We start from the raw sequence: 25,508 nt of genomic DNA, 5'->3' as shown, positions 1-25,508 counted from the left end.
AAAATCATGTACATTTAATATAACTGTTTGGGTTTGACATTTTCAAGTTTAGTTTCTATTTTGAAAAGGATAACCTTCAGATTTCAGTCTGTTTTATAGAAAGCCTTATGGTGTCTGCATTTTGGGGAGGGGCCATACTATGTTTGTTCAATGCGTAATCGCTAACTACATGTCTCATTCTCTTTCTGTTTTAGATTACTTGGTCACTTTACAATAGTGTTACGGGTAGTACAAGGCAATTTTAGTCAAAAAGGAATACATTTTTTGATTTGGTCAATTGAGGACGCATGTTACGATTTATATACTGCTTATCTGCCGCTGGATTTCATTAGACTTTCATCTTAAAGTCTTAAAGGATTTGATCATTTTCATTAAAGATCCGCTACTTGATATAACAAATGGTAATAGCAAAAAAGCAAATATCAGTGCATACATGGGGAAGTGTCACGGGGTCAGAGCTACTATCTGGGATTAACCCACCTGTGTCTTGTGACAGGCTAGCGCTGTAGCTGTCACTCTCAGTGGCGGTGATGCCGTGGGATCCCATCGTCCGCCAGTCGGAGGTCAGAGTTCGCGCTGAGGCAGTTGACTGGCTCTGACTTGGTCTGCTTAGTGTCCACTGGCTGGAATATCTGTTCCTGGAGCTGTGGGCTGACTTTATACTCTTCCTGGATACGGGGTCTGAGAGGTCGGTATTGATCAAAGAACAGCTTGGTAGTACAAATACTCTGTATCCATATATTGATTGTCAGGACCACCACATGCTGTCTTTTTAAGTGCTATTCAATAAGAGATTGAAGCTTCCACCTGGATTTAGCTGCTTTAGTTCATCTTCTGTCACCGACCGTAATAGTGTATAATCTTGATTACAAAAAAAAAGGTAAAACTCACTTGTTCCTGGGCGGATGTCTGACATGTCAATCAAAGGCCCTGAGTTCTGGATAAGGGCTTGGTGATGCAGGGACACGCCTGTACAGAAGTTCTGGGGATTCACTGATTGGCTGAACTCAGTGTCTGTCACTGGTACCGCTGCCTTGTCCTCCCCTGTAGCAAGTAAAAGATGAGGGGATACAATGAAATGTTAAACGTATAAGAGAAGGCACTAGAACATGCGTGATACAGCGTGGTTACATTAGATTATGCTGTTGTTAAGTGCAGCCACATGCCTATCTGTTTGATGCCTTCCTTGTCCTCGATGAGCAGCTGAACACGTGGGATGTCAATGTGGAGCCGGGGTCCTTGAGGAGGGCCCTTCACTGGAGTGTCTATACTGCGATTGTTCTTGCTGCACACACACACACACACACACACACACACACACACACACACACATGGAAAGAACACATTTAGTTTTCCAAAGATTAACATGTAAAAAAGATTACACCCTCCATACAGTGAGCATAAAAATATGCCGTAAAAGTTGTTTCTTACCTGATAAGCATCTCTGCGAGGCTCTTAGCATCTATAAAAAACAATATCTTAATTAGATTATATTTGGCTGTGAACACATTCACTCTACGTTACATTAAAGAGACAACACAGATCCCTCAATGAACTTGCGCTCTCTTCCTCTCTCACCTCTGAGACGTTTAAGCCTCTTCTCTTTGCGTTTCTTGCGGATAATGAAGAGCAAAGCAACACCCAGAGTCACAAGGATGACGGGAGAGCCGATGGAGAACAGCTTCTTCACATCATCCCCTTCTCCACGAGCAGATTTAATGGGAGGGATTGTACCTGTGGGGAGTGAAAAATATTTAGTAAAAGGAAAATGCAGTGCATGTGTCACTCAAACTGGCTACGAGATGTAGGGTACACTTACTGCCATCATAGTCAGTTGTGGCAAACTGGGAGCTCTGGTTGCCGCACCCGGCACTGTTGCATGCCTTCATCTTGAGTTCGTACCAGGTGGCCTCACGCAGCTCACTGAGGAAGAGCTGAGTGGTGGAGTTGGCCTTGAGGCTCTGCCAGGCCCAGGTGCCTTTGGGCCTAAAGTCCAGCATCATGTCAGTGATGGGGCAGCCGCCGCTGGTCCAGCCCTGCAGGTTGAGTCCGGCATGAGTGGAGTTGATGTGGGTGAGCAGTGGCTGGTCCTTATTGAACACTGGTTCTGTGGAGAAGAGTGGCAGACACAGAACAACAGGAGGTTAGAAAGGCGTCTGCAATGCCAGCAAGGAAATATAGTATAATGTGGCTTTACTTATTTGTGTTGTTGATGGCAATTACAACCTAAGGAGAACACTGTCCTTAAAGCTCTTGTTTTATATTTGGATTTCATTTGTACATTTTAGTTAAATACAAGAATTACGAGACCAGCCTTTTGTCACAGCAACGCCCTTCCGCAAAGACAACTATTCTCTGAGTCTAGAGTTATTTGTGCACTTGTCTCCTACTTCTTTTATGTAGACAAAATGTTTTGCTTCCGCCCCTCACCTCTTCCATGCGTCTTAGCCTCAATGATCTCGCTGATGCGCCCTGAGCCCACGCTGTTCTTGGCAGCCAACTTGACCTTGTACCAGGTTCCACAGCGCAGATTGTCCAGCCTGAAGGAACGTTCGCTTGAGCTGATGAACACATCTCTCCATTCCTCCGTGTTATCCACAGAATACTGCAGCACAAATCCTGCAGAATCACACGGGACGCAAATCCAAGAAATGAACGACTGTGGAGAATCATTGCTGCTGATATTACATCTGTTGGACACCAGGGGGCAACAATAAGCTACAATCAGTCAGCCTACTAATTGCACAGAAACCTTGTTTACCTCATTATTTGCAGATTTAGGAGATCTGATGGCAAGAGGGTGAAGCCCATTGAAAAGAAATGTGGCCACGAGACAGCTGAAAGGTGGGCAGGTGTTTCTCTGTTGAAAAAAAAAGACTTACCCCTGATGGAGCTTCCCCCGTTGTCCCCAGGGATCCAGGCCAAGGTGATTGAGGAGGTGGAGGTAGTGGAGACGGTCAGGCGAGGCTGATCGGGGGGAACTGGATGTACAGACAGAGACAGGGACTCAACAACAGAGCCGAACCATCCCAAAGGAAAGCCGTCCACTCAGATTATTCTTCTGTTTCTTCATACCTTGCACCACCAGGTTGACTATGATGGTGTCGAAGCCCAGAGTGTTGGTGGCAGTGCAGGTGTAGTACCCAGAATCCTCCGCTTTGACAGAACGTAGCACCAGTGTGCCGTTGGATAAGATCTGGCGTTGACTGTCAGCTGTCACCGGAATGGCGGAGTCCTCACTGGCAAAGTAAAGACAGGTTACAGATCTTAATCTCATTGCCGAAGTAAATCATTTCTCTCTCACGTGCAGCAGTCTACACAGTTTAAATGGTGAAAGATGAGCACTGACCTGTCTTTGGTCCATTTTATTGTGGGGGCGGGTTCCCCCACTGAACTGCAGGGCAGACGCACTTCCTTCTTCCAGGGCGTGGTCACCGTTCCCCCAAAGGACAGGATCTTAGCTGGGACTGCACATGCAAAGCATAAAGTAATGAATCTTGGACACACAGAGGATGATGGCGACACCAAGATAAAACAAAACCTGCTTCAACATCTCTCTCACAAAATGTCTTTCTTTGTACTTTCAGATGTCTAACTGTCTCTGATGAATGAGTGGCCCATTCATCCTGTGGGGGAGAGGCCTTTACTCACTTCTGAGGGCATAAAAAGCTGTAGCGTAGGGTTTTAGTGTAGCCCCTCCCCTAACCTCTTAGTTTCAGTTCATCTTTTCTCCATAGATCCTCCTCTCTATTGATTCTCGCCTGCTACTTCTCTCCCCAAGGGTCATTTTACTGGGTAGGCCCCGTTCATCACCACATAATTAACAACAGCGTTTCTTGCAACATAGACACTACTTAATCAATACTATGGCTGTCAATCCATAACAGAGAGAACAGGTCAGTGGGAGACGGAGGGAGAGGGATGAAAGTGATCCGTGTGCAGGAGATGATCTCGCTATTTCATAGCCATATTTAGAGCGCTCTTTTCTCATAATCTTTACAGAAATCACTTTACCACTCTCCTCCACTACAACCTCGCCCGGAGGACCCACCTTTCCCAGCAGGCTCCACTGTGACCTTTGAGCTGATGTTGCCACGGCCGGCAGTTGTCACAGCTGCAGACCAGATGTGGTATTGTTTACCGCGGGTGAGGTGTGTGATACGGTAGAAGAGCATCTCTGGGTTGGCCTCGTACTCACTGGGCGCCTGCGAGAGAGGGCATGCAATGTCGTGTTAGCAAAGTATGATTAGACAGTGACACGACAAGGTCCGTGGCCGCTCTCATACTTTAGAATTGTCAGCAACTCTTACTTTAAAAGCGTTTTTTCGGAGGCGTCATTTAAAAAAGATCAAACAATCAGCACAGTTTGCCTTCTTGAAGATACAATTATCCGGCTGACAATTATAGTGTTTGGGGCCTTTTGATTTACAGATTCGACAGAACATTCAATACAAACACAGAGATAAAGAGATTGCATTATTGTACTTTCATGACGATTCCTTTTCTATTTCTATATACTTTTTCTTCCTGGATGCTCTCCTTTTTCTGAATAAAATATGGTGCTCATTTAAGGATAGATTTTGGTTGACCTCAAATATTGTACAAGTTTAATGTTTTGCGAAACAAACCTCCTTTTGAAGGACATGTCAAGTGCTGAGCTACACAGTATAAATAAACCTGGTAAGTGCATTTAACGTTAACGTTACTCGAAAAGTATTGGTTTGAACAAAAATATGTAAAATTAATACAAAAACATAAAACATGCATACATTTGTTCAATTATTATATTTCTTTTGAATAGCACATCACTCCATTTTTTACACAAATTCAATTATCTCATCTCAAATTCAAGAGAAATTTTATTTCTGGCCTGTGTGGTAAATTAAGCTACATGTCCCGGTTTTTCCAAAAAACACATGAGAAAATATTCACACATTATCATACATCTGCAGGCACAAAAACACACACATGCCACCGCACACACAAAAACCCTGTTCTCTCTTAAGTCTCCGTTCTATCGCTTTAATCTGTTCATCTCTTAGAGTTCATCTCCTGTTCCTTCACCATTTGCTTTCCCCTTTTTCATTCTATCCCCCTCTGTGTGGCTCAGCGAAGAGCAGAGAGGATGGAGGGACAGAGGGAGGAGGGAGGAAGTGTGCATGTGTGTGTGTGTGTGTGTGTGTGTGTGTGTGTGTGTGTGTGTGGGGGGGGGTGTTCGAACATTCCTTCAGCAGAGCGGCGGTGTTGTGGTGATCCAGGGAGTGATACAGGGAGATAATGAAAAGACGGACAAAAGCACTCTCATCTCGATGTGACTGATACCCTCCTCTGCTCCTCCCTTCTTCCTAGCCCGTCTCTCACTCTCTCCCTCTCCCTTCATCCCACTCTTTTTCTCTCAATTCCCCCCTCAGTCTCTCCCCACCTCTAATGGTGTTTCTCTTTCTCTCTCTCAACCTCCTTCCCCCCCTCCCTTCCTCCCTCTCACCTCCCTGCCAATGCTCATTTGCATGGCACTCATGCACAGAGAGAGGGAGGAGTATTTGTGAATAATAAGAAAGTGAGATTCTACCCTGATATCAGATTTCACTGTGTGCTGGTGTTTGTGTGCACATGATCTAACCAACACTGAAATGCCGCACACACGTGTAAAAATAGAAAATGTTAAAACGGGATGTCTGTGTGTATGCGAGTGTTTCTGATGCGGCATTGTGCATGTGTGAGCTTGTTCTCTGCCTCATTTGCATATCTACGTCTCATCAGGTTGCCAAGACAACCTCATCTGTTCATCTGGGAGGGCAGGAAATAAAGCGATGGTGCAAACACAATGAAAGAGAGACACTCGCAAGGAGACTCTGTCACACACACAAACACACACGCGCGCGCACGCACACACACACACACACACAGACACGCGCCTACAGGTTGAATTAATAATAGTAGATCAAAATGAATTAGTTCCATTCGTAGATCTCTATCAAATTCACAAATTCCTTGCCCCTGAATTCCCTTGAAAACTTTCTACAGGCCCCCCGTATGAGTCACACACACAGAGGCGCAGAGGAAGGACTTACCGGCTGCCCCGACCCCGGACTGGAGCAGTAGATGGTGTACTTTCGGATGACACCGTTCGGTTTGTGGGGAGGCAACCAGGACACAACCACACTACTCGGAGAGGAGGGAACTGCCTTGATGCCGGCAGGTGGACCAGGAACTATAGAAAACACACGCAAGCATTAGCAAAGCAGAAGCGGGCTTGTTTGTTTGTGTTTGTGCATGCACATGCTTGGTGTTAGGTGCCTGGTAAAGTGAGCAGGCTTGCTTGCAGATTGCTAGCCTCATCCCGCACTAAGCCGCTCTGGGAGGACTTGGAGGGACTCCCTTTGGGGTGGACGGCGGTGGCATATGTTCATTCCGACATTGGTCAGCAGCCCTGACTCGGTGACACCCAGCTTTCTCTTAACTCTCAGACCCACGAACAGATTAGACAATAGTGTCTGATCCTCTGCTTGCCACTTAAGCCTGACGCCGGACACCACATAATGCGCTCATCAGCATCTAAAGGCGATAGAAGGGTTTAAAATGGATGCACACTTCACCAAAACACATCACGACGAAGGATGTTGAAAAAGGCATTTGTCACGTTGGCCTTACAGTATGGGGTTCACGGTGTCAACCCTATTCATTCGCCACCATAAATATGGCTAGCGCTTGACAGTGGGCCTCATCTGGGGTCTACAGAAAGCAGCTACCTCATTGTAAGACCCGGCCCTCTAAAGCTTACCCCCTGTTCCCTTTTTCCTTTTACGTGGGGCCCCCCTGATCCAGTCATTCAACCAGCCCATGCTGCCGGGACTCCTTCATTTTGCACATTACATGAGCAGGGATAAAAACTAGGATGGATGTTGCCAGGGAGGTTTTAAAAGAGGGAGGCGGTGATGAAAGAACGGGGAGAATGATATGTACAGTTCCTGGGGGATTGATGGTGGTGGTGGTGTTGGGGAGGAGCAGAGGAGGCAGCCATCATTATTATAACTGGACCTCCATGTCAAAGTAGGCGTGGCAGTAGGAGGAGGGAGAGGGTAGGAGGGTAAATCCCATCTGGTGCCCAAAATCTGCCCGGGACTCCACACAGACATACAGGCAGTCTGCTGCACAGCCGAGTGATGACAAGAAAACGAGGCACAATGGGGCTAAGCCCAAATCCCCACCTACATGGAGATATTATGCACTACAGTGCCAATCAGAGGAGGATGTGTCACGGCGAAGGGCTTTGACATTACCCTGAATACAAAGATAATTCAGTCCGGGCGGCCTCATTGAAATCGGCCAAGAAATGACATTACTACTACGTCTCACGGTCCATTGGCTTTGTCGGGTAAGAGCGGCCCGTGTGATCACCTTCCTATCTTTCCATCTTCAACCCCCAGGCCCCTCCTCCTCTCCCTCCACTATGGAGAGACAAGGATCTGGCTGTAATCCCGCCTCCAATGGTGTAAGCAGAAAATTAATTCTCTCTAATCCAAGTGGAGTTAATCCCTATGCCTATGGCAAGAGAGCTGGTGAAAGGGACGCGGGCTGATGGCTGACTTCCGGATGCTATATGCTTCAAGGGAGCGCCCCCCCCCCCCCCACTAGTGTCTCCCTCAGCCCTGAGCCGTGGACCCAAAGCCTCTTAATTCTCATTAGTACTGCTAATGGAGCTTCCTGGCATAAATGAGCTTTCGACGTGGGTTTGAGATAGAGCGTATTTCATTTTATATGTCCCCCTGCCATTAACCCGGCCCCCTTTAAATGTATCTAACATACATCTTTTCTTTTTTGCCTGCCTGTCTGCATGCGTATACTCACGGTCCTCGCGGGTTTGGATGTACAGAACGTTGCTGCGGACCCCGTCTCCAGCCTGTGTGAAGGCGAGCACCTGAACGCTGTAGTTGGTGAACTTCTCGAGCCCTCGCAGCTCAACCTGTTCACGTGTGGTGGTGATATTCTGCATCTCTCCCCATTCTGAGGACAACAGGACCCGAACAGTGTTGAGAGTATAGACAATCATCTCTGATTTTGACAAAAAGAAGCAGCTATATACTACAAACTTGCTTTGCTAAATATGTTTTGGTGGAAATATGATGAGTGCCTGGACAATGAGGCAGCAGTTGAAGGGATAAAGTCGAGGTGGATGGTTGGTTGTAGGAAGCACCTCACTTTAAAGAAGGGATTTGTGAGTTGTGTCCCACTTAACACTTTGTTAAGGTTAAATATTCTCTTTAGAAGATCTAGAGCATTAATATACCAGCAAACCACTATTTGCATCGTATAGATTTAGTGGAGTAATGTCTGAACAGGGAATAAAGTCACTCTGCGGGTGTTATTTGAGCTTCTCTGTGATTTGTTTGCCTGGACAGGCTGCTCATGTGTACCTTTTACTGCATTTTATGCCCTGCGTTGCTGCGTAGTCTTTCTTTAAATGTAACATAGTGCATTAGTGGCCTAAATACAACCATGAATTGAACCTTTTTTATTATTATATCGACTTAATTTCCCACAAAACCTACTCAGAATGCAAATTAATTGTATATGAAAAAGAAAATTGGGGACTCAGGGTTGAATAGACACGGGAGCACAAACACACTCGAGTACGTTATCTCACACCATCAATATTGATGGTGTTAAGAATCAAAGACACAAAAAAACAAGGGCAAACGCGGACAAATTCAAAGACAAACAGGAAGGGGAAGTGCTTCATCAGAAACACGGACAGGGAGGTAGGAGGGTGGGAGGAGGTGCTGGTGAACTTTAGAATGAGATAGGTGATATTTACTCTGCACTGGCCACTGGGCACGGCCCCCACAGCACCCACCTCCGTCAGGGAAGAGGGACCAGAACACAACGCGGTAGCCTTTCAGCACACCGTGCAGCGTCAGCCGTGGAGGCTCAGCCCATGTGATCACCGCCTCGTCCGACGTCACGGAGATGGCCCGCACATTCTGCGGCGGCTCGCTGGGAACTGGGGAGAACACGTGCGTTAGTGCTACGGGCGTTTAAACGGTCTCTACTGGGCAGAAGTCCTCGGTTAATGCTGTTGCTAGGAAGACCTGACTGATCTGGCATGGCCGCTGAAGCACTGATAATTAATGACTACCCAGCTCCAGCGACAACGAGGCTGAAACAAATCAAGACAAATAAACACAAATCAGCTCTTGATCTAGCTCCTAGTTCATTGCTGGCTTTATGAGCAGAGCGAGGGGAAGGAGAGGAGGTTTGAAGGGAGTCGGTGATAGGGGAGGAAGAATACTTTGTGCAAGCAGCACAAATAGTAAAACAGCTACACCTTCAGGGGTTCAAATGCAGATGAAGACGGCGGGTTGAGCTGAGAGACGGAGGGTGAAATCAGAAAGAAGATAATGTTCGTCTTTAAGGTAATTGCTGCTGTTTGAAACAGCTTAAGAATATCTGGACAATTACCATCACTATTACTGTTACCCTCATCGGGGTGTCTGATTGCTTGCCACACAAGCATGGAAGATCGATATGTTTCGGTGAGACTTTATACGAAATAAAATTATGCAAAATAGAGAGGATGAGGGTAAAGAGAAGGGAATGAATGGAAGAAAGAGGAAGGTAAAGAAAAGGGGAGGCATGTGGCCATGCATTTAGAGCGTAATGGGGTTCCTTGCTCCTCCCTGGCTCTCTACCGGCCTAATGAGGGTGCTAATTAAAGTGGAAGCATGAATGGGGGATGTGCCGCAAAACATTTAACGCAATTCTAAAATATGTACATAAATATAGATATATATATATTTAATCTTCTTTTCGACGAAAGAAAGTAATCTGCTTTAAGGGATCTTTAGCGTTTGTCTCCCCATCGATCTGTCTCATGTCCACCTCCCACAGTGCAGCAGTCAACTCCCTCAGTTGTGTCTACACTCCTCTCGCTGTCTACGTTCGTTTTTCATCCATCCTCCTTCGCCGGCTCTCTTACCGTCTTCCAACGTGGTAGCGTTGATCTCAGTACTGGATGGACCCGTTCCGGCTCTATTGAAGGCCTGGACCACAACTCCGTACTGGGCAAACTTCTTGAGGTTGTCCAAGGTGTACACTTCACTGTCCCCCGTAGCTTTCATCTCCACGATGCTGTACTGGCCGTTGCTGCCCGGGCCGTTCTCTCTGTAACCGATCTGGTAGCCTCTGATCACCCCGTTCTGCAGCTCCTTCTTCGGCGCCTGAAAGACATGGAATGATAGCTATTAATATTACAGAGCATGTCTTGTCAAACATAAACTGTGTTGATTTACAGTAAAATGCCTGGTGAGATTTTTTTTTTTCACCTGACAGCTGTTTGTCAAACACATCATCCCAAACAATAAAAGTGATCTCCATAGAAAAGTTCCACTGTGTGTCGATGACCTCAGGTGTGTCATCACTCCTCTGTCCCGGGGCCGCGCCAAATCAAGAATTTCATTTTGTGATGATGTATTTTTGTTGTCAATACTGAAGGTGATACTTTTTCTATTTGGCCTCCTTTGTCCTACTTTAACTATTGAAACCGTCTGTGTAAGTGCTTATCCCTCATCTGTAACTACCAACGTTTAAATATTTGGACAATGCATTGTATTACATTTTATTAATACATTTAAAGTTTAGACATGCTTAAACTTATTCTCTAGATATACATATACTGTATATATTCTGTTCTTTTAGCACATTATTAATATTTAAATTTAAAACTGTTTCTGTTCACTGAGTAAAATACTCCTAGTAGTGATTTTACCCTCCAGGTAACCCGTATGCTCTGAGATGTCATCGGTGTGAGTATCACTTCCATCGGTGGCCCGTCAGGCGCTAGAATGAAGATAAATGTTGTTAAAGTTAATATTTCTTTCTTTTTTTTATGGGAAAAAGAAAAAGGACAAATGTTACAGCTAGAGGAGATAACAATCACTTACGTGCTTCCTCCGTACTGATCGTGAGCTCTTTGCTTGGAAGGCTTCGTCCTATCTTGTTGTAGGAGTACATGCGGATGCTGTAGACACAAGCCGGGTGCAACTCTACGATGTTGGCTTGGTTGTTGGTGGGTGAGATGTTTCTGGTTGTGTACATGTGATCCCAGGAATCTGTCAAACATATTTGAGATCTTTTAGGACATGCATCTTAAAAACAATCGGACACAGGCTACACATTTATATTTGTGATGCCCACCTGACTTGTTCTTGTACTCTATGTCATAGCTCGTGATGATGCTGTTTCCATCGAACCGTTGGATCCAGCGAAGGTTCATGCTCCTGTCCTTCACCTCCCTCACTTCCAGTTCAGGGGGATCTGGCGGTTCTGTATGTTTGTGTGAGGAAGAGAGAGGAGGTGAGAGCTTTTCCCCTGCAATAGTTAACTCAATTGTTGATGGATTTGACTCAAGGACATTCTCCCGCCAGACTACATATCCACATGTACAGTATTATGAGGCCTTATGTTTCAGTCAATCAAAAGAAGGTTGTGTACAGTTTGTGCTGAAGATACCTTGCACGGTGAGTTGGATGAGCCCTCGACCCTCTCCATAGGAGTTGATGGCATGGCAGGAGAAAAAGACAGAATCTCCTCGCTCGGCTGGGTTCAGCTGTGATCAACGACACAAAGAGACAAAGGCTGCAAAGCGCCACCCAGATTCTCTATGCAAGTCCTATTTGGATCAAAACTGCTAATACTTGAAACTCGAAACTGCTATATAAACTGCGAGTTCCCCTCTTTGGTGTGAGGGCATTGTGCTGAGCTGCGGGTGTGGGTGCGCTAATCGGCGTCTGACCTTAAGCGTAGAGATGACTTCGTCCCCCTTCTTGTTGATGGCTATGGAGTAACGGGGGTTTCTCTCGGCATCAATGACGGTGTCTCCTCTCTCCCATCGGATGATGATGGGCTGCTCACCGCGCGCCGTGCAGTTCAGCTCCTTGGTCTGGCCCTTCCTCGCCATGGTTGTGTTGGGGTGGCTGGTGATCATTGCGGGAACTGAGCAGAATCACAGACATATGTCACTGTGACGAATGGTATTATATGGAGTAATGAGACGAGGGAACAGGGATGTGGTTTTGGAAACCGAGGATATATTACAGATGTATAGACATCTCTATTTCTGCCCTTCGTTTTCCATTTTCATTTCACGCTTCAAGCCCCGCTGGCCCCCCTCTACCTCCTCCCTGGCCGCCTTCTTCTTTCCCTCCTGATTCCTTTCCACCTCCTTTCCTCAGACATAGATTATTGATTGAAAGGGGTTCCTGCGGTTTTGTTTTCATCACTAATTCATCAGTCCTTTTCCCCACCAAACATTCAGGAGCACACCGACCGACAGCCGGAACGCATCAATCCGTGCCGGACGGAGACAAGGAGACAAGGTTTTGTTAGGTTCAGTGCAGGCTTCACTAGCCTGGGGCGAAAGTGCATCTTAGAAAAGCTGAGTCCCGTAAAAAAGCCAAGGCTCTTGTCTCTGTGTACAGTGGTGTGCAATCCAGGAGATGTGGTTATGGTGTGTAGTGTTCAAGCCAAAGAGAGTAGGATTGACACTTACTCTTGACAGTGAGGATCATGCTCTTACTGATGTCTGAGCCCACTCCGTTGGAGGCCTGACAGAGGTAGTACCCGCGGTCGTCCTCCAGCACGTGTCGGATGAGCAGAGAGCCGTTTGACATGATCTGGATACGGCCAGTTAGTGGGACTGGGTGGTACTGCTGAGGGTTTCCCACACCTGCACCACACAATGCAAATGCGTGTTAATGCTTGATTTCTCCTTGTTTTCACAATCTCATTTTTATTGATGTTATATAGAGGGGCGATGCTACCTTTGGCATGTTTCCACATGACTTTTGGAGGCGGGTAACCCTCCACAGAGCAGTTGAGAACTCCGGCTTTGCCATAGATGCAATCTTGATTGTTGGGCTGCACAACAAAACGTGGTGGCACTGAGAAACAAAAAGATGGGATTAATTACCATGGTTTTCTTAAAATAACCTGTACACATCTAGGCTCCAGCTCACATTTGACCCAGTTCATCATCATGCCAGACTTCCTCTGCTCAATCTCTCACCAGTGACAATCAACTGTCGCTCCCAGCTGACGGTGGCGGCGGCGTTGCTGGCGATGCAGGTGTAGTTTCCGTTGTGCTTCAGTGTCACCTTGGATATTTGCAGGGAGCTCATGAACTCTTTGGTCTCTATTGCGACTCCGGAGGCGGAGCCTGGCACGATGAGCTGGCCGTCTTTGTGCCAGGTGATGCGTATGGGCATGTCCCCAGATGACACCACACAGGCGATGTACATGAGCTTCCCCACTGAGGTAGAGGGGATATCGAAGGGCTGGATGAGCGGCGGCACTGTAAGGAGAGAGGAAACGTCAGTGGAGTAAAGGTAACAATGGAGACGGAATAAAGCTAGGGATAGATGAGCGGCATCGTGACCATCTGGAGTAATGCTGAGAGTGAGAGAAGGTCAACACCCCCCTCTTGCACACCCCATCTTCTGCAGCCCATAATAGCTGCTCTGGTTAGAGTCCAATTGGCAGGAGGAAGTCATTCCGTTGCCATAGTAATAGAGGTTGGGGTGGGGGTACTACAGCTGAGACATCTGGGGGATTTAATCTAGGCTTCATTATTATTCATCTAATTAAATCAGAGACACACTCGCACGCAGGCACATGCACACGCCCTTAAACACCTCTGCAGCTGCCCTGCTACCATCGTTACCCCTCTCACAGACCAAACAAAATGTACGCACACTGAAACATACATCTATCCTAAATCTGGCAAGTATTACTGTAAAGCAGCATTGCACAACTTTGAACATGTGTGTCTCCAATTGGTAGTGGTTAGATTTTCTCATATCAAGTAATCTATTTTGCTAAAATTTCGGAAGATGCAAATACCGGGTGTTATTATTTTTTTTGTTAGTTTCCAAAACAAAAAAGAAAGTCAACAAGCTAATAATGGTTATTTGATTCATTTATTTGGGGACACCATGCCATACCATGACAAGTAATATATACATTTAAAAAATAGGTTGGAGCTACAGTACATTACTGATCTACACTACCTAAGTAATTAGATAAAGTGGGTCACTCTGGATGTATCTGAACTCAAACATTGCCCAGTGGGGTTTTATGTATTTATTTCTCTCCAGGCTTACCTTTGACAGTGACATGAACAGTCTGGTTGATTGACACCTGGGGCTGGATCAGGACACTGCACAAGTAGGTGCCCTCGTCTGCGCCCTTCTGCACGTCCGTCAGCCTCAGGGTGCCGTTCTCGAAGACCACTTGACGATGATTATCAGGCAGCTGCATGCCGTCCTTCAGCCACTTAATGGAGTAATACGGGTAGCCAATCACGCGGCATGTTATGTAGGTGTTCCTGCCCGCCACTGCGGTGATGTCCCGCATGGGTCTGATTCGGGGTGGACCTAGAGACACAGGGAAGAGAGGGAGGGGATGGAGGGAGGAGACAGACAGAAAGAAAGACAAACAAGTCGCAGAGAGGGGAAGATGAGGTGAGGGAGGTCATGGCAGAGTAAGGGAGCGGCCACGAAGACGAAAGGAGGTGAAGAGATAAAGGTTGAGGGATAGAGTGATTGGGGCAAGTTGAAGGGTGGAGAGGGAGGTTAGTTATGCTCCCTTTACTAAAATCAGGTTGAGAATATTTGTGTATTTTAACCTAATTTAAATATGTGTATATATATACTTAAGTTCAGACAGATAGATAGATAGAGAGATAGATCGATAGATACACAGATAGATCAATAGATGCATACATAGATAAATGCGTAGATAGACTGATTGATAGAGAGAGAGGGAGAGAGAGAGAGAAAACAGGATACAAATAGAGGCGAGAGGAGGAGAAGAAAGTAAAGCATTCAAAGTGATCACTGCCTCTCGCTAGCCCTCTGTGTTTGTATGGAGTCAGGTGTAGAGTGCATTTATATTGAAAAGCAGACAGGCACCTCTTACGTTTATGCGCGCTTGGTACTCGGCGCTACCGGCCGAGTTGCGTGCGACGCAACGATACACTCCCCCATCTCGAATGAGCGGGCTGCTCACGTTGACGTGCGACACGGTCAGGCCGTCCGACAGGGTGTACTGGCTGGTCTTGTAGGTGGAGTCTCGGACCACGGGCTCGTCGTCCAGCGTCCAGGTGATGGAGGGGGGCGGGGCTCCTTTGGCCCCGCACATGAGGGAGAAAGGCTCCCCGGGGTTCACCACACGCTCGCTGAAGGAAGACACAATACGAGGAGTACCATCTAAGAGGAGACAGAGAGAGATGATGAATAAGTACGTAACAATAGTGGTACAGAAAAGCAGCACTCTAGGTGTGTTCATGGCCATCTCTATTCATGCATCTATCGATGGAGTTTGCAACAGCAAAGATCTTGAAAAAAAACAATAGTCAACAGTCAAGTGGAGGCAGTGGATTTGGTTTCCTGTCACCTTGCTGTTACGATGCTGTGATGAAATGCCTCCTGCAATAAGAGAATGTTGAGCATTTGTTTAAATCTCTTGTCCACATACCCTCGAGCAGAATAATGGAAAAGTCCTGAGCGGTGTGGCCCTTCCGGGAGGCGAAGCACTGGTAGGCCCCGGAGTGGAACTTCTGTGCTGCAGTGATCTGCAAGGTGTCGTTGTGTTGTCCCTGGATGGAGATGTGCTGGTCCGGGACGATGGGCTCTGTGTTGCGGTACCAGTTGATGGTGTATTCTGGGGAGCCCTCCACAGTGCACGTGAAGAACAGTGTGCTGCTGATGCCAGTTTTCAGATTCTTAGGGGACAAAGTCACTCGTAGTGGATCTGAGAGAAGGACACAAATTGTTGATTGGGGTCTAAATAAGTCAAGTGAAAAAGCTTTACATCCAATTCTAATTAATTAAATAAAAATGTAAGAAAAGTATTTTTATGATTAGTCAATTGATTCATAAACACATTTTAAATCTTAACATTAATATGTTGCATTGTCGATTACTATTTATTTATTAATTTTTCATACACACAGAGGGCGTTTACATTCATAGAGACAGCGAGAAAGAGACGGAACAATCAGCGGTGGGGACTCAATCAGTTCGACGCACTCATTAAAAAAGCAGCTGGAGATATCTCTTCACATCTCTGTCCACTGCTGTGTGCATGTGTGTGCGTGTCTGTGTGTGTGTGTGTGTGTGCAAATGTCAGTGAGCAATAAGGCAGCTGGTGGTGTGTGCTGGGGGGCATCGCTGTGCCTCCCCCCCGACCCCCCCCCCACCCTGTCAGAGTCACAGAGTGTGCTGCCATGATGTGCCCACTGGCGAAGCCTCCCTCCCCTTGGTCTATCTGCCTCGGTCGCGCCTTCTCCCACTCTTTGTGTCTTTGTATCGTTTACACCATGTACATTTATCTCCGCCTCTCTAATTATCCTAATGCATTGTAGATAATGTCATTCCAGCACTGTCTGGATGTCTGATCGTCCCTTCTGTGACCCATCGGAGCAACCTGCGTCTTCCTCGTCCTCCTCCCTGATGGTGAATGGTGCCGGCAGCTGTGTTACGGATCCAGTCTCAGTGAATTTACCGCTCTGTCTCTCTTTTTGAGACCTGATTTGACGGGGCATCATACAGCTCACACATGTGTTTGTCACAGACACACCATAGGTGTGACTTATATGTGTGCCTCAAACCAAAACCAGAGGTTTCTGAATGTGTCCTCCTGCCAGGCTGATTCACTGAGAAGACAGCGCAGGAGTCTGTCAGGTTGTTAAGTGTGTGTGTGTGTGTGTGTGTGTGTGTGTGTGTGTGTGTGTCAGTGTGTAAATGTAGTTGTACCTATAACATGAAGCTGTCCAGACACCTCCTTTGAGCCAAAACTGTTGGTGACCTCGCATGCGTAGCTGCCGCTGTCCTCCTGCCTCAGGTCACTGATGGTCAGCCCTGACAAACGCCGTGTCCAGCGGGCATCCGAGGGCAGCGGGCGGCCATCTTTCAGCCAACGCACCGTGGGGCTGGGGTACCCTCCAGCTATGCAGGGGAGCTCGACACTCTGGCCTGCGTGCACCTCCCCTGCTTGGAAACTGTCCAGGATGGTTGGAGAGGACTCGTTGGGGTCTGGAGGGCACAGATGGGTGCATTTCTTTTGGTCAGGACAAAGATAAATATCAGAGTAGCATAAGTAAACTGACCACACCGAGCTGCTCACCCATTACGGAGAGCCGGGCTCCATTGCTTTGGCGCGTCTCGCCACTGTACTTGTGTTTGGTGATGCACCGGTATGTGGAGAGGGCATCCTCCTTCTGAACATCAGAGATGTAGAGAGCCCCGAAGGAGGTCAGCGAGAACCTGTTACCTGAGAAAGACACACCCAGTAAAGATTTACATTAATTCATTTCCCCAAAGAGAGCTGCTGACAGACATGAACACACAGTTAAAAAGCCGGCAGGAAGACGATCTCTCAGGCGCAAATGCATTGTACTCATTGCAAAACCATATTGTGCAAAGAACAAACAGCTGCCTGAGCAGTTGGCACTACCTGCCTGATCGTGTAGCTTCCCAAAAAACCTGGCTCTCTTTCAAGGCCTGGAGGACACGCAGCGGTCACTCACACCACCCATAGACAGAGAAGAGACAGATTTAACGCCCCTCTATACATCATGTAAAACTGCACCGTCATCTCCAAACTGTCTAGATGTTCTTCCCTCTGAAGTGAAGTGACCAGAGTGGAAAGCCAACGATCGAGTGCGCAACTATGTGGTGAGAGCGGCTTGCTTTCTTTCATAGCATGTGGTGCTTCTCAAAGAGTGGTGGTCAGACATGGCCATGCTGTGCCCATGGATGGACACCAGAGAGCACACACACTATCCATACTACTTCGACATATCGCATATTGCAACTGCGATAGTACAGATTGCCGTAAGCCGGACATATTTTCGAAATGGTTGCCGTGATACAATAAGGTTCCTTAAGGTTTGCCAACATCATGTCGTCTTGTAGCATCTAAGCTCCAGGCCGGCGGCTGGATTGGCTGCGTTCAGGTGCACCTGTGTGTTTATCGGCATCAATATTTCATCTACAAGCTCTGTGTTTGTTGGGGTCTGCTGAGGGGTTGAGCAGAAGTACTGAAGGTAGCAGTTATGTTCTGTGCATGTGTTTGCATGGAATATACCGCATGACCCAAGGGGGAGGCACAGGCTGCAATTTCACAGCAGCCTTTGTTTGCCCCCCAGAATGAAGCCTTACAGGATAATGAGCACTTTAAGACTGCTACTCCCACAACACCGACGACCGGCCTGTCACAACACTCTGACATAGGCAAGGGGGGAGAGAGAGAGAGAGAGAGAGAGGGAGAGAGAAAGAGAGTCAGCTGGATCTGTCAAAACCAGACGTTGTGTTTTCGGGAGCGGACAGAATTCATCCCTCTGAAACAACACTGATTAAACAGCACAACACCTTATTCTCGTTATTATTCAAGTGGCTCATATAGTATCGGCCTCTCACCAGTAACAACTCCCTGATCTCATCGTCTCTCGTATCCCTTTTCCTCTCTTCATCTCTCTCCCTTTCTCAGTCTCTAAGCAGAGTGGCAGACAGAGTAAAATATTAATCACTAAATCACTGTGCTCCCTCAGCTTTTATTCATGCTGACGACTAGATAACGAGAAACTGAGCCAATGTGCATTATACACACAAAGACACACACATATAGACATGGACAGGCGCAGCCGCAGCAAAACATGCAGACATGCATGCATGAAGGCCCTTTGAGTAGAAAATGGCCACAGTTGTTCGTGATACATTTATTTATTCCTCAAGTTAAGCCTCATTCATGTGAGACCGTATTGCCGTCCATCTCTTGGAGTATGACCATTTTATTTGGTGAGCATAAAGAGCAAATGTGAAGTTTGTCCTCCACTTCGACCCATCCACATACACTAAGCATTTAGAGGTCCTAGTTGGGACGTCTCGTTACAACAAAAAACTCCATGGACTTAACTGTAAGCTATTTTTCACCATGTGTCATGCTTTTTCTTGCAAAATACCAAGAATTAATAATTACCAAAAATGACCATTGATGTAATAAATACAGGTTCCTCTAAAAACCTACAGGGACCATGTGTTTTTCAAGTATAAGGGACTCTTTAAACAGTTCTTTCAGTGATAAAAAAGCTTTTTCAAAGAAGTCGTATTGCCCTAGAGGATGTCAACATTGTTGGATTTTGTATGAGCTCGTCGAGAGTCTCAATGTGACGCATTTATGTGATAAATTATGCTTAATTGGTTGTGAAATCCTGATGAAGATGGGGTCCGGAGGAACCTTTGTAATATTAACTTCGGCATGCTGGCTCTGGAAAATAATTGTTAAAAGTATAGAATAAGAAAAATAATCTTTTCAATATATACACACAAATCTCAATATCCAGTTAAAAACTGAATAAAAAAAAAATGTTTTCTAATTTCCAAGCTAGATTATTTCCCCTTCACCCACATATTTTTTTATTATTATTTAAAATGTTTTATATTAAATTAAAAATAAAACGCTTTTTTTAAATGGGTTAAGGTGAATTAAGAAAAAATAAATAAATTAAAACAAAATGCCTGTGGACTTGCGGTCACACGACGGACTGAACCTGCTGCTGGAACAAATGCCAAAGAGAAGGAAAGAAAAGGGAAATTATGGAAGTATAAATGTGTGAGAGAGATTGGGAAAAATATAAGCATGAGAGAGTCTATGAATATGCTACGTACTATAGCTTATGTGGGTCCAAGACTTGTGTGTGAGTGCAATGTGTGTGTGTGTGTGTGTCTGTGTGTGTGAGAGTTAGTAGCAGCCTCATTTTCTCACATGCAAATGAAGGCGTCGGCGCAGAGATAACGAGGCCCATATTTCCACCTCCTCAGTGGGGCCATTATTTATTAATGTTCTGCATCTTTCCCCCTCCCTCCCACTCTCACGCTTTCTTCCTCCTCTCCCTGTTGCTAGGGTCTTCTCTCTGCCATCCTGTTAAGATTTTGGTATACTTTCAGCAATTATTAAAGCACCACCAGTTTGAAATGATTAAGGACGAAACAGTGAAACCCTCTGTGTAGTGTGACTTTAAAAATCATGATGTTGAAATGGTAGAAAGTCACTGAAGCTGACGGGGAAAGAATAGTATCAGCAAGTAGTTGCTAAATATAGCATTTCAGATGCAGGTACGTTTTGTATCCAATCAGATTCTTTTTCCCAAAACAATTGAATATATTACAAATGTATTGTAGTTTCCCCTTTTCCTATCAATTTAGATTGAGAAAGGCAGTTAGGTCCAACGTTGTGCCTTTAAAAAGTGTACAATAACAGCAACTTATTGGGCATTCTAATCCTTAGGCCTCACCTACTCAAAAAGTAGTTAAAAATAATTTGGGGGCTGTTCATTGGCAGTTCCATGTGTAGTTTGGAAACTAAATTGGACTTCTATGCCCTAAACAAAGAATAAAATAATTTAGCTCTTGGAAGTGATAGTGACCTACCTGCTTTAGACACATTTCCACACTATGTAGACTCTTCTAGAGACAACCTTTTTTCCCTTTCTTAGCAGGAACACCTGTCCGGATTGCAGCCTTTCTTGTACCCAAAGTATTGAATAAAACCTAAAACAAATGATCGTGCAGCACTCACAGCTGTGCGTAAAACCTGTGGGAGTTCCCGGTATGGACCCCATATCTAATCAGTTTGGAAAAGGCTAATGAGCTATCGAACTCACATCCCGGTCCTCCTTCTGGCAGAGCACTACAATCTGATCCCTGGAGTCTCCATCTTACTCAACACGGGTTGACGGTCAAAGGTTTCTAGCCTTGAAGGGCTCTCCCCCTTAAATGAAGGTTAGCGTATTTTCACTGCTCATTATGGTGACTATGAGCTAGCACAAGGAGAAAATGTGCCAAAGTAGTGGAGGGTCAGAGGCTTCACTCCTCCACAACAGCAGCAACTATATAACTCCTCAGATAGAAGCCTGCAGCACAACGTGTTTATTATTATCATTATAGAGATGTGGATCAGAAGGAAGTTGGCTCAGAGAAACGTTTACCTTTACGAACCTTTACGATCACGCTTCACAGGGAAAGTGTTTCTGAAATGTGGGCTACACGATACACAATTTCACACATGAATCCCAAATTAAATGAAATGTGAATTATTATAAATATGAAGACGTTGAAATGTATTGATGAAAGAGCCAGTGTGTCTCAGGGCTAGCGGAAAGGTCACACTTCGTTGAGAAGATCGTAGTTCCATCCCCGACTCTGTATATATGATCTGAAATATGATTTGGAGATTTAACTTTAACAAAACATAAAAATACAGATGTTTTCTATGTACAGTAAATATTCCTCCTGTGTAATACCTAAAGAAATTGTCTGCTTTGAGCTCCAAATATCCCCCAAACTGTTAAATACAGAAACACACAAAAACACAAATGAACACCTCCGGCAAGAAGGACGTTAAAGTTAGCCCAACATAATGATGGAAAAAGTGGCCCGCGATATGACTTTGACGTTTGAAAAACCTCATTGTGTCTCTTCGCCTCGTACCCTTGCTCTCAGCGGCAAGTTGCAGGGAAGAATTTGAAAGACGGTGGGAAGAGAGAGGAGAGGAGGAACGGATCAAAGACTTGTGACTGTCACAGGAAGAAGAAGAAAGAACAAAAAAAACGCAGCATATTCCGGAGATATTCTCTGCGGTTCTGGATGGTGCTTGGTGCTTACAGATGCAGACGTGCCAGGCACAAACACACACAGGAACACCTACCGGGCTTAAAATAGGACCGAAAAAAAATAGTTTCCGGCTGGGATGAAAAATAATAAACCGCGGTGTAAAATTAGCACTGCGGAGTCGGTGAGTGGCAGTGGTCCAGTTTTGCGGCGGAGGAATGTGTCAAAGCAGAAAATCCTCCCTGGATTACTTGATTTAGGGAGCAATGATTGGAGAAAGGAAGGAAAGACAGTGGAGGAGAAAAGCAAAGGGAAAGATGGAGGGTAAAGTGTGGAGGAGATAACAGTCCATGTCTGTGTTCTCCCTTCCTTTCAAACCCTTATGCAAAAAAGGGCTGTTGCATCTGTATTCAAAGCGAGAGCCCACTCCAGCATCCCTTTGCTCTCCCCCCTCTCTCTCTCTCTCTCTCTCTCTCTCTCTCCGCTGTGTACATTAAAAGCCCAAGTAGAAGCAGGTGTCAGCCAATTAAATATATACACTTTCCTGGCTTTTATTCTGCTGCACACTTACTTAACATCTATGAATGGCGCCCTCTTAACTCCTTTCAATTCACATTCAAAGCGGGTTTTATTGGCACAACTGATGTGTAACAACTAATTGTGCGACGGGAGCCCACCCCGCTGCATCTCCTGCACAAAAGAGACTTTGTTAACACGGGCGAACTGTTCAGACGGAGCAAGAGTCAGGCTGCCAGTTCAGACTAACACCGCATGAGCGATATCTGAATCCCAGCGTTCAATTCTCTTTTTCCCCTCCTGCTTCTTCTCTGTCGCCGCATCACTTTCATGGAAGCGGGACGAGATGCGGGACTGTGGAAAGGGCCGCAGCTCTGTCATGTTTTCATTAAAAAGCCACGGTTCAGTGTCTAATCCTAACCGCTGTCCTCTTTCCTAACCAATTCTGACTGCTTACCTCATCTTTCAATCATGCTCCCCCCCCCCTGCCCTGTCCCTTGCCACGGTGTTGCGCTACGTGCAAGTGGAAAGCCTGTTAGAAAGTTGAGGGGACAGAGGTGAGGCACGGACAAAGGTGGAGGGTTGAGGAGAGAAGGAAAAAAAAAAGGGGGGGGGGAGATGAGAAAGAGCAGACAGACCCAGCAGAGTCCAGTTTCCACTGGGATGGGACCACATCTCTTCTGCTTCACTTGACTGCTCTGTCCCAATTTGCCCTGTGTGACTTTAAACAGTAAACACTGGGGGAGGGGATAATGCGGAGGCATAGGCGGGGGGGGGGGGGGGGGTGGGGGGGCATATCGAGGGGCTGAATGGCCAGTCGAGGGCAGACATAAAACTGATAGTATGCAAAAGACGTTGTTGGCGTGGATATAACTCAACGTAATGCTGCGGAGACGCCGCGTTCCCCCCCATAAACCCATCGTAACCAGACAGGCCGACGAGGCTGCATGAAGGCAAATGGACCATCTCAGATAGACAGAGCGCCGGGGAGATTAAGCATCAGTAGAGGCATCAGAGGAAACGAAGGATGTAGGGGAAGAGGGTGGGCGGATAGGAGAGAAATGGGGAGAGATGTAGAAATAGGACTCCATTATTCATGACGTGTGTTTCATGTGCTTGGTGACATCTGGGACAGCAGTGATAATGAGAGTCCCGGGAGAGGGGAAGCACACACACACACACACAAACACACACACACACACACACACATACATCCCGATGCATCGCACATACAGACGTGTGCTACCATGGTCCAAATACCTACCCTTAAACTGGAAACCCTGTTGACTCTTATTGAACTGTTAGTCACAGGAGCGTTGAGGCTTTAGCACCGATCCATATTATAAAATGTCCCCTAGTCGAGGCAAACCACCGGCCCCTCCAACTTTTTCTGATTTGGCAGTATATAAGAGACATAGTTGGTGTGCGCCTGCCATCATGTATGTGCCTGTGTGTGCGATGTACTCCTGCTTAGCCTTTGGCCTGGGGCAGTGCGCTGCATTAGTGGGACTGAGTGAGCGGCATGGTCCCTCCCTATTAGAGTGCTGGTGGCAGAGGAGTGTCACTGCCCAGCATGAAGGGAGAGAGAGAGAGAGAGAGAGAGAGAGAGAGAGAGAGAGAGAGAGAGAGAGCTCTACTGCGCTTAGTCACACACACACACACACACACACACACACACACACGAGAATATACATTGTTTACAAGAAAGCCAACTTGAAATCCAAGCATGAATAAACTCTGAATCAAAGTATCACATATCTGACCCAAATGCTTCCAACCAGTAACTGACATGTGAGTAAGTATTCAAATGCAACATTTGAGTTGCTTCAAATCCCCTTAAAAAAACAAAACTTAGTGCTGTTTGTCGAGTGCATTGTTTTGGCGCTAAGATGATCAATAGACACATCATAACTGCCAGGTCTTTCATTTCTATGTTTTGCATAGGCTCCAGTATTATTATTTTAAGATATGAGCAGATTATTATCTTTAGTTTCAATAACATGAAAAGTCTTTCAACTCATAAGACAATGAAAGAAAATCACAGTACAATATTAGTCAGTAATGTCGTCATCGTTCTCCATCCCATCGCCACTTTAATGGCTTACCTGGGTTCGCACCGACCACGGACAGTTGGCATGTTCACGGAGTAAATAAGTCATTTAAAATATGCAAAAAAAAGTATCTAATTTTAACCCCTATGTAGTTGGGCACTTCGATCTACAATAATCTTGGGTGACTGTTTGTTGTCAAGCATTCTGAATTATAGATGGAAGGCTTAACAGAGTTTTATTATTGAGAAAAACATAGAGTGCAAACAGCTCCCATGCTGCAACTCTGTTGAATTATTGACTTGCTTACACACAATATTTACTTTGTGCATACTAACCCAAAAACAACAGTAGAGGAACGTCCCGACCTTTTTCTCAGACTTTCCATCACATTAACCCAGAGCAGCGTCACAATCCCGCCCGCCTGCACTCAATCACGGCCCGCTGTGTTGCTCTGGACTTCATGTGTGTTTGGACAGCTAATGGTGAGGCGGATCAATAGGTCTGATTGAGAGGTCATGTATGAACATGGCACTTGGATGACCACCAGGGATCCCATTTCATGTGTCCCCGCGTTCCCCGGACGACCAGCTGCTTTCACTGAAACAAGGTAAAAAAAAAGAAAATACACAACTGATATTGAAATGACTCCATCACTTAAGTGTGAAGTCCAGCACCCTAGATTAAAAAAGAAACTGCATAAAGCAAAACGTTTTTTGGGGGGGGTTGAATAAAATCTGAATCTGGCGTGCTCTTACTTTTCTTTACTCATCTAAATTAAATGATAAATTCATAAATGTATATAACTCATAGTAATAATCCCCCTGGATGGAAATTTGTTGAACCTCACTTAAAAAATAAAAAATAAAAAAACATGTCTGCGAGGAAATCAGAACAAAACTTATTGCTGCTGAAGCATTTCTTTAAATACAATTTCTTAGTAGAGCCTGATGTAATCTTCTCGCACTAATCCATCTTCTGGTAGCCTAAACAAAAGAGTACAAGAAAGCAGGACGAAAGTGGTAAAACCTCTTTACGGAAATCCTATTTCTTAACCCAATCCAGGCCACGTAAACCCCCAACTCTTTTACACTAAGCCTTGACACAAGCCCTCATGCCTTCCACTGGATGTGGTTAAAACTGCAGATTAACAACTAGGATGCACACAGCCAGTGAATATTATTTGGTTAAATAATCTTATAATATTAAAAACAAAAATCTCATTAATGAGAATGTTGTGATCACAAGACCGTAAAATGACCCAAAAGATCAATTATCA

The 25,508-nt window shown here is 45.7% G+C and overlaps 1 protein-coding gene across 3 annotated transcripts in view; it reads right to left on the bottom strand.

The window, feature by feature from the left end:
* LOC119215843 (cell adhesion molecule DSCAML1-like) overlaps positions 1–25,508 on the bottom strand; it is a 47,485-nt gene that overhangs the window by 3,624 nt on the left and 18,353 nt on the right. Inside the window, exons 4-31 of one of the 3 annotated variants that reach the window (XM_037468310.2) lie at positions 17,182–17,328; positions 16,812–17,090; positions 15,532–15,807; positions 14,967–15,263; positions 14,157–14,429; positions 13,064–13,348; positions 12,819–12,938; positions 12,548–12,724; positions 11,792–11,991; positions 11,509–11,605; positions 11,194–11,322; positions 10,941–11,108; positions 10,766–10,836; positions 9,977–10,217; positions 8,816–9,001; positions 7,849–8,004; positions 6,072–6,211; positions 4,052–4,205; positions 3,350–3,467; positions 3,076–3,239; positions 2,883–2,981; positions 2,431–2,619; positions 1,820–2,107; positions 1,579–1,734; positions 1,432–1,462; positions 1,167–1,285; positions 892–1,044; positions 481–681 (exon numbers count right to left, since the gene is read on the bottom strand). In XM_037468310.2, the coding sequence (XP_037324207.2) occupies positions 481–681; positions 892–1,044; positions 1,167–1,285; positions 1,432–1,462; positions 1,579–1,734; positions 1,820–2,107; positions 2,431–2,619; positions 2,883–2,981; positions 3,076–3,239; positions 3,350–3,467; positions 4,052–4,205; positions 6,072–6,211; positions 7,849–8,004; positions 8,816–9,001; positions 9,977–10,217; positions 10,766–10,836; positions 10,941–11,108; positions 11,194–11,322; positions 11,509–11,605; positions 11,792–11,991; positions 12,548–12,724; positions 12,819–12,938; positions 13,064–13,348; positions 14,157–14,429; positions 14,967–15,263; positions 15,532–15,807; positions 16,812–17,090; positions 17,182–17,328 (4,914 nt within the window). Of the gene's footprint in view, positions 1–480; positions 682–891; positions 1,045–1,166; positions 1,286–1,431; positions 1,463–1,578; positions 1,735–1,819; positions 2,108–2,430; positions 2,620–2,882; positions 2,982–3,075; positions 3,240–3,349; positions 3,468–4,051; positions 4,206–6,071; positions 6,212–7,848; positions 8,005–8,815; positions 9,002–9,976; positions 10,218–10,765; positions 10,837–10,940; positions 11,109–11,193; positions 11,323–11,508; positions 11,606–11,791; positions 11,992–12,547; positions 12,725–12,818; positions 12,939–13,063; positions 13,349–14,156; positions 14,430–14,966; positions 15,264–15,531; positions 15,808–16,811; positions 17,091–17,181; positions 17,329–25,508 lie in introns of those variants that run through there. The other 2 variants (XM_037468311.2, XM_037468312.2) reach the window with 2 other exon arrangements.

This window comes from Pungitius pungitius, chromosome 16 (assembly GCF_949316345.1).
Source record: "Pungitius pungitius chromosome 16, fPunPun2.1, whole genome shotgun sequence".
Taxonomy (NCBI): domain Eukaryota; kingdom Metazoa; phylum Chordata; class Actinopteri; order Perciformes; family Gasterosteidae; genus Pungitius; species Pungitius pungitius.
The sequence above is the reverse complement of the archived record's forward strand: the minus strand, read 5'-3'. Positions and strand labels throughout refer to the sequence as shown.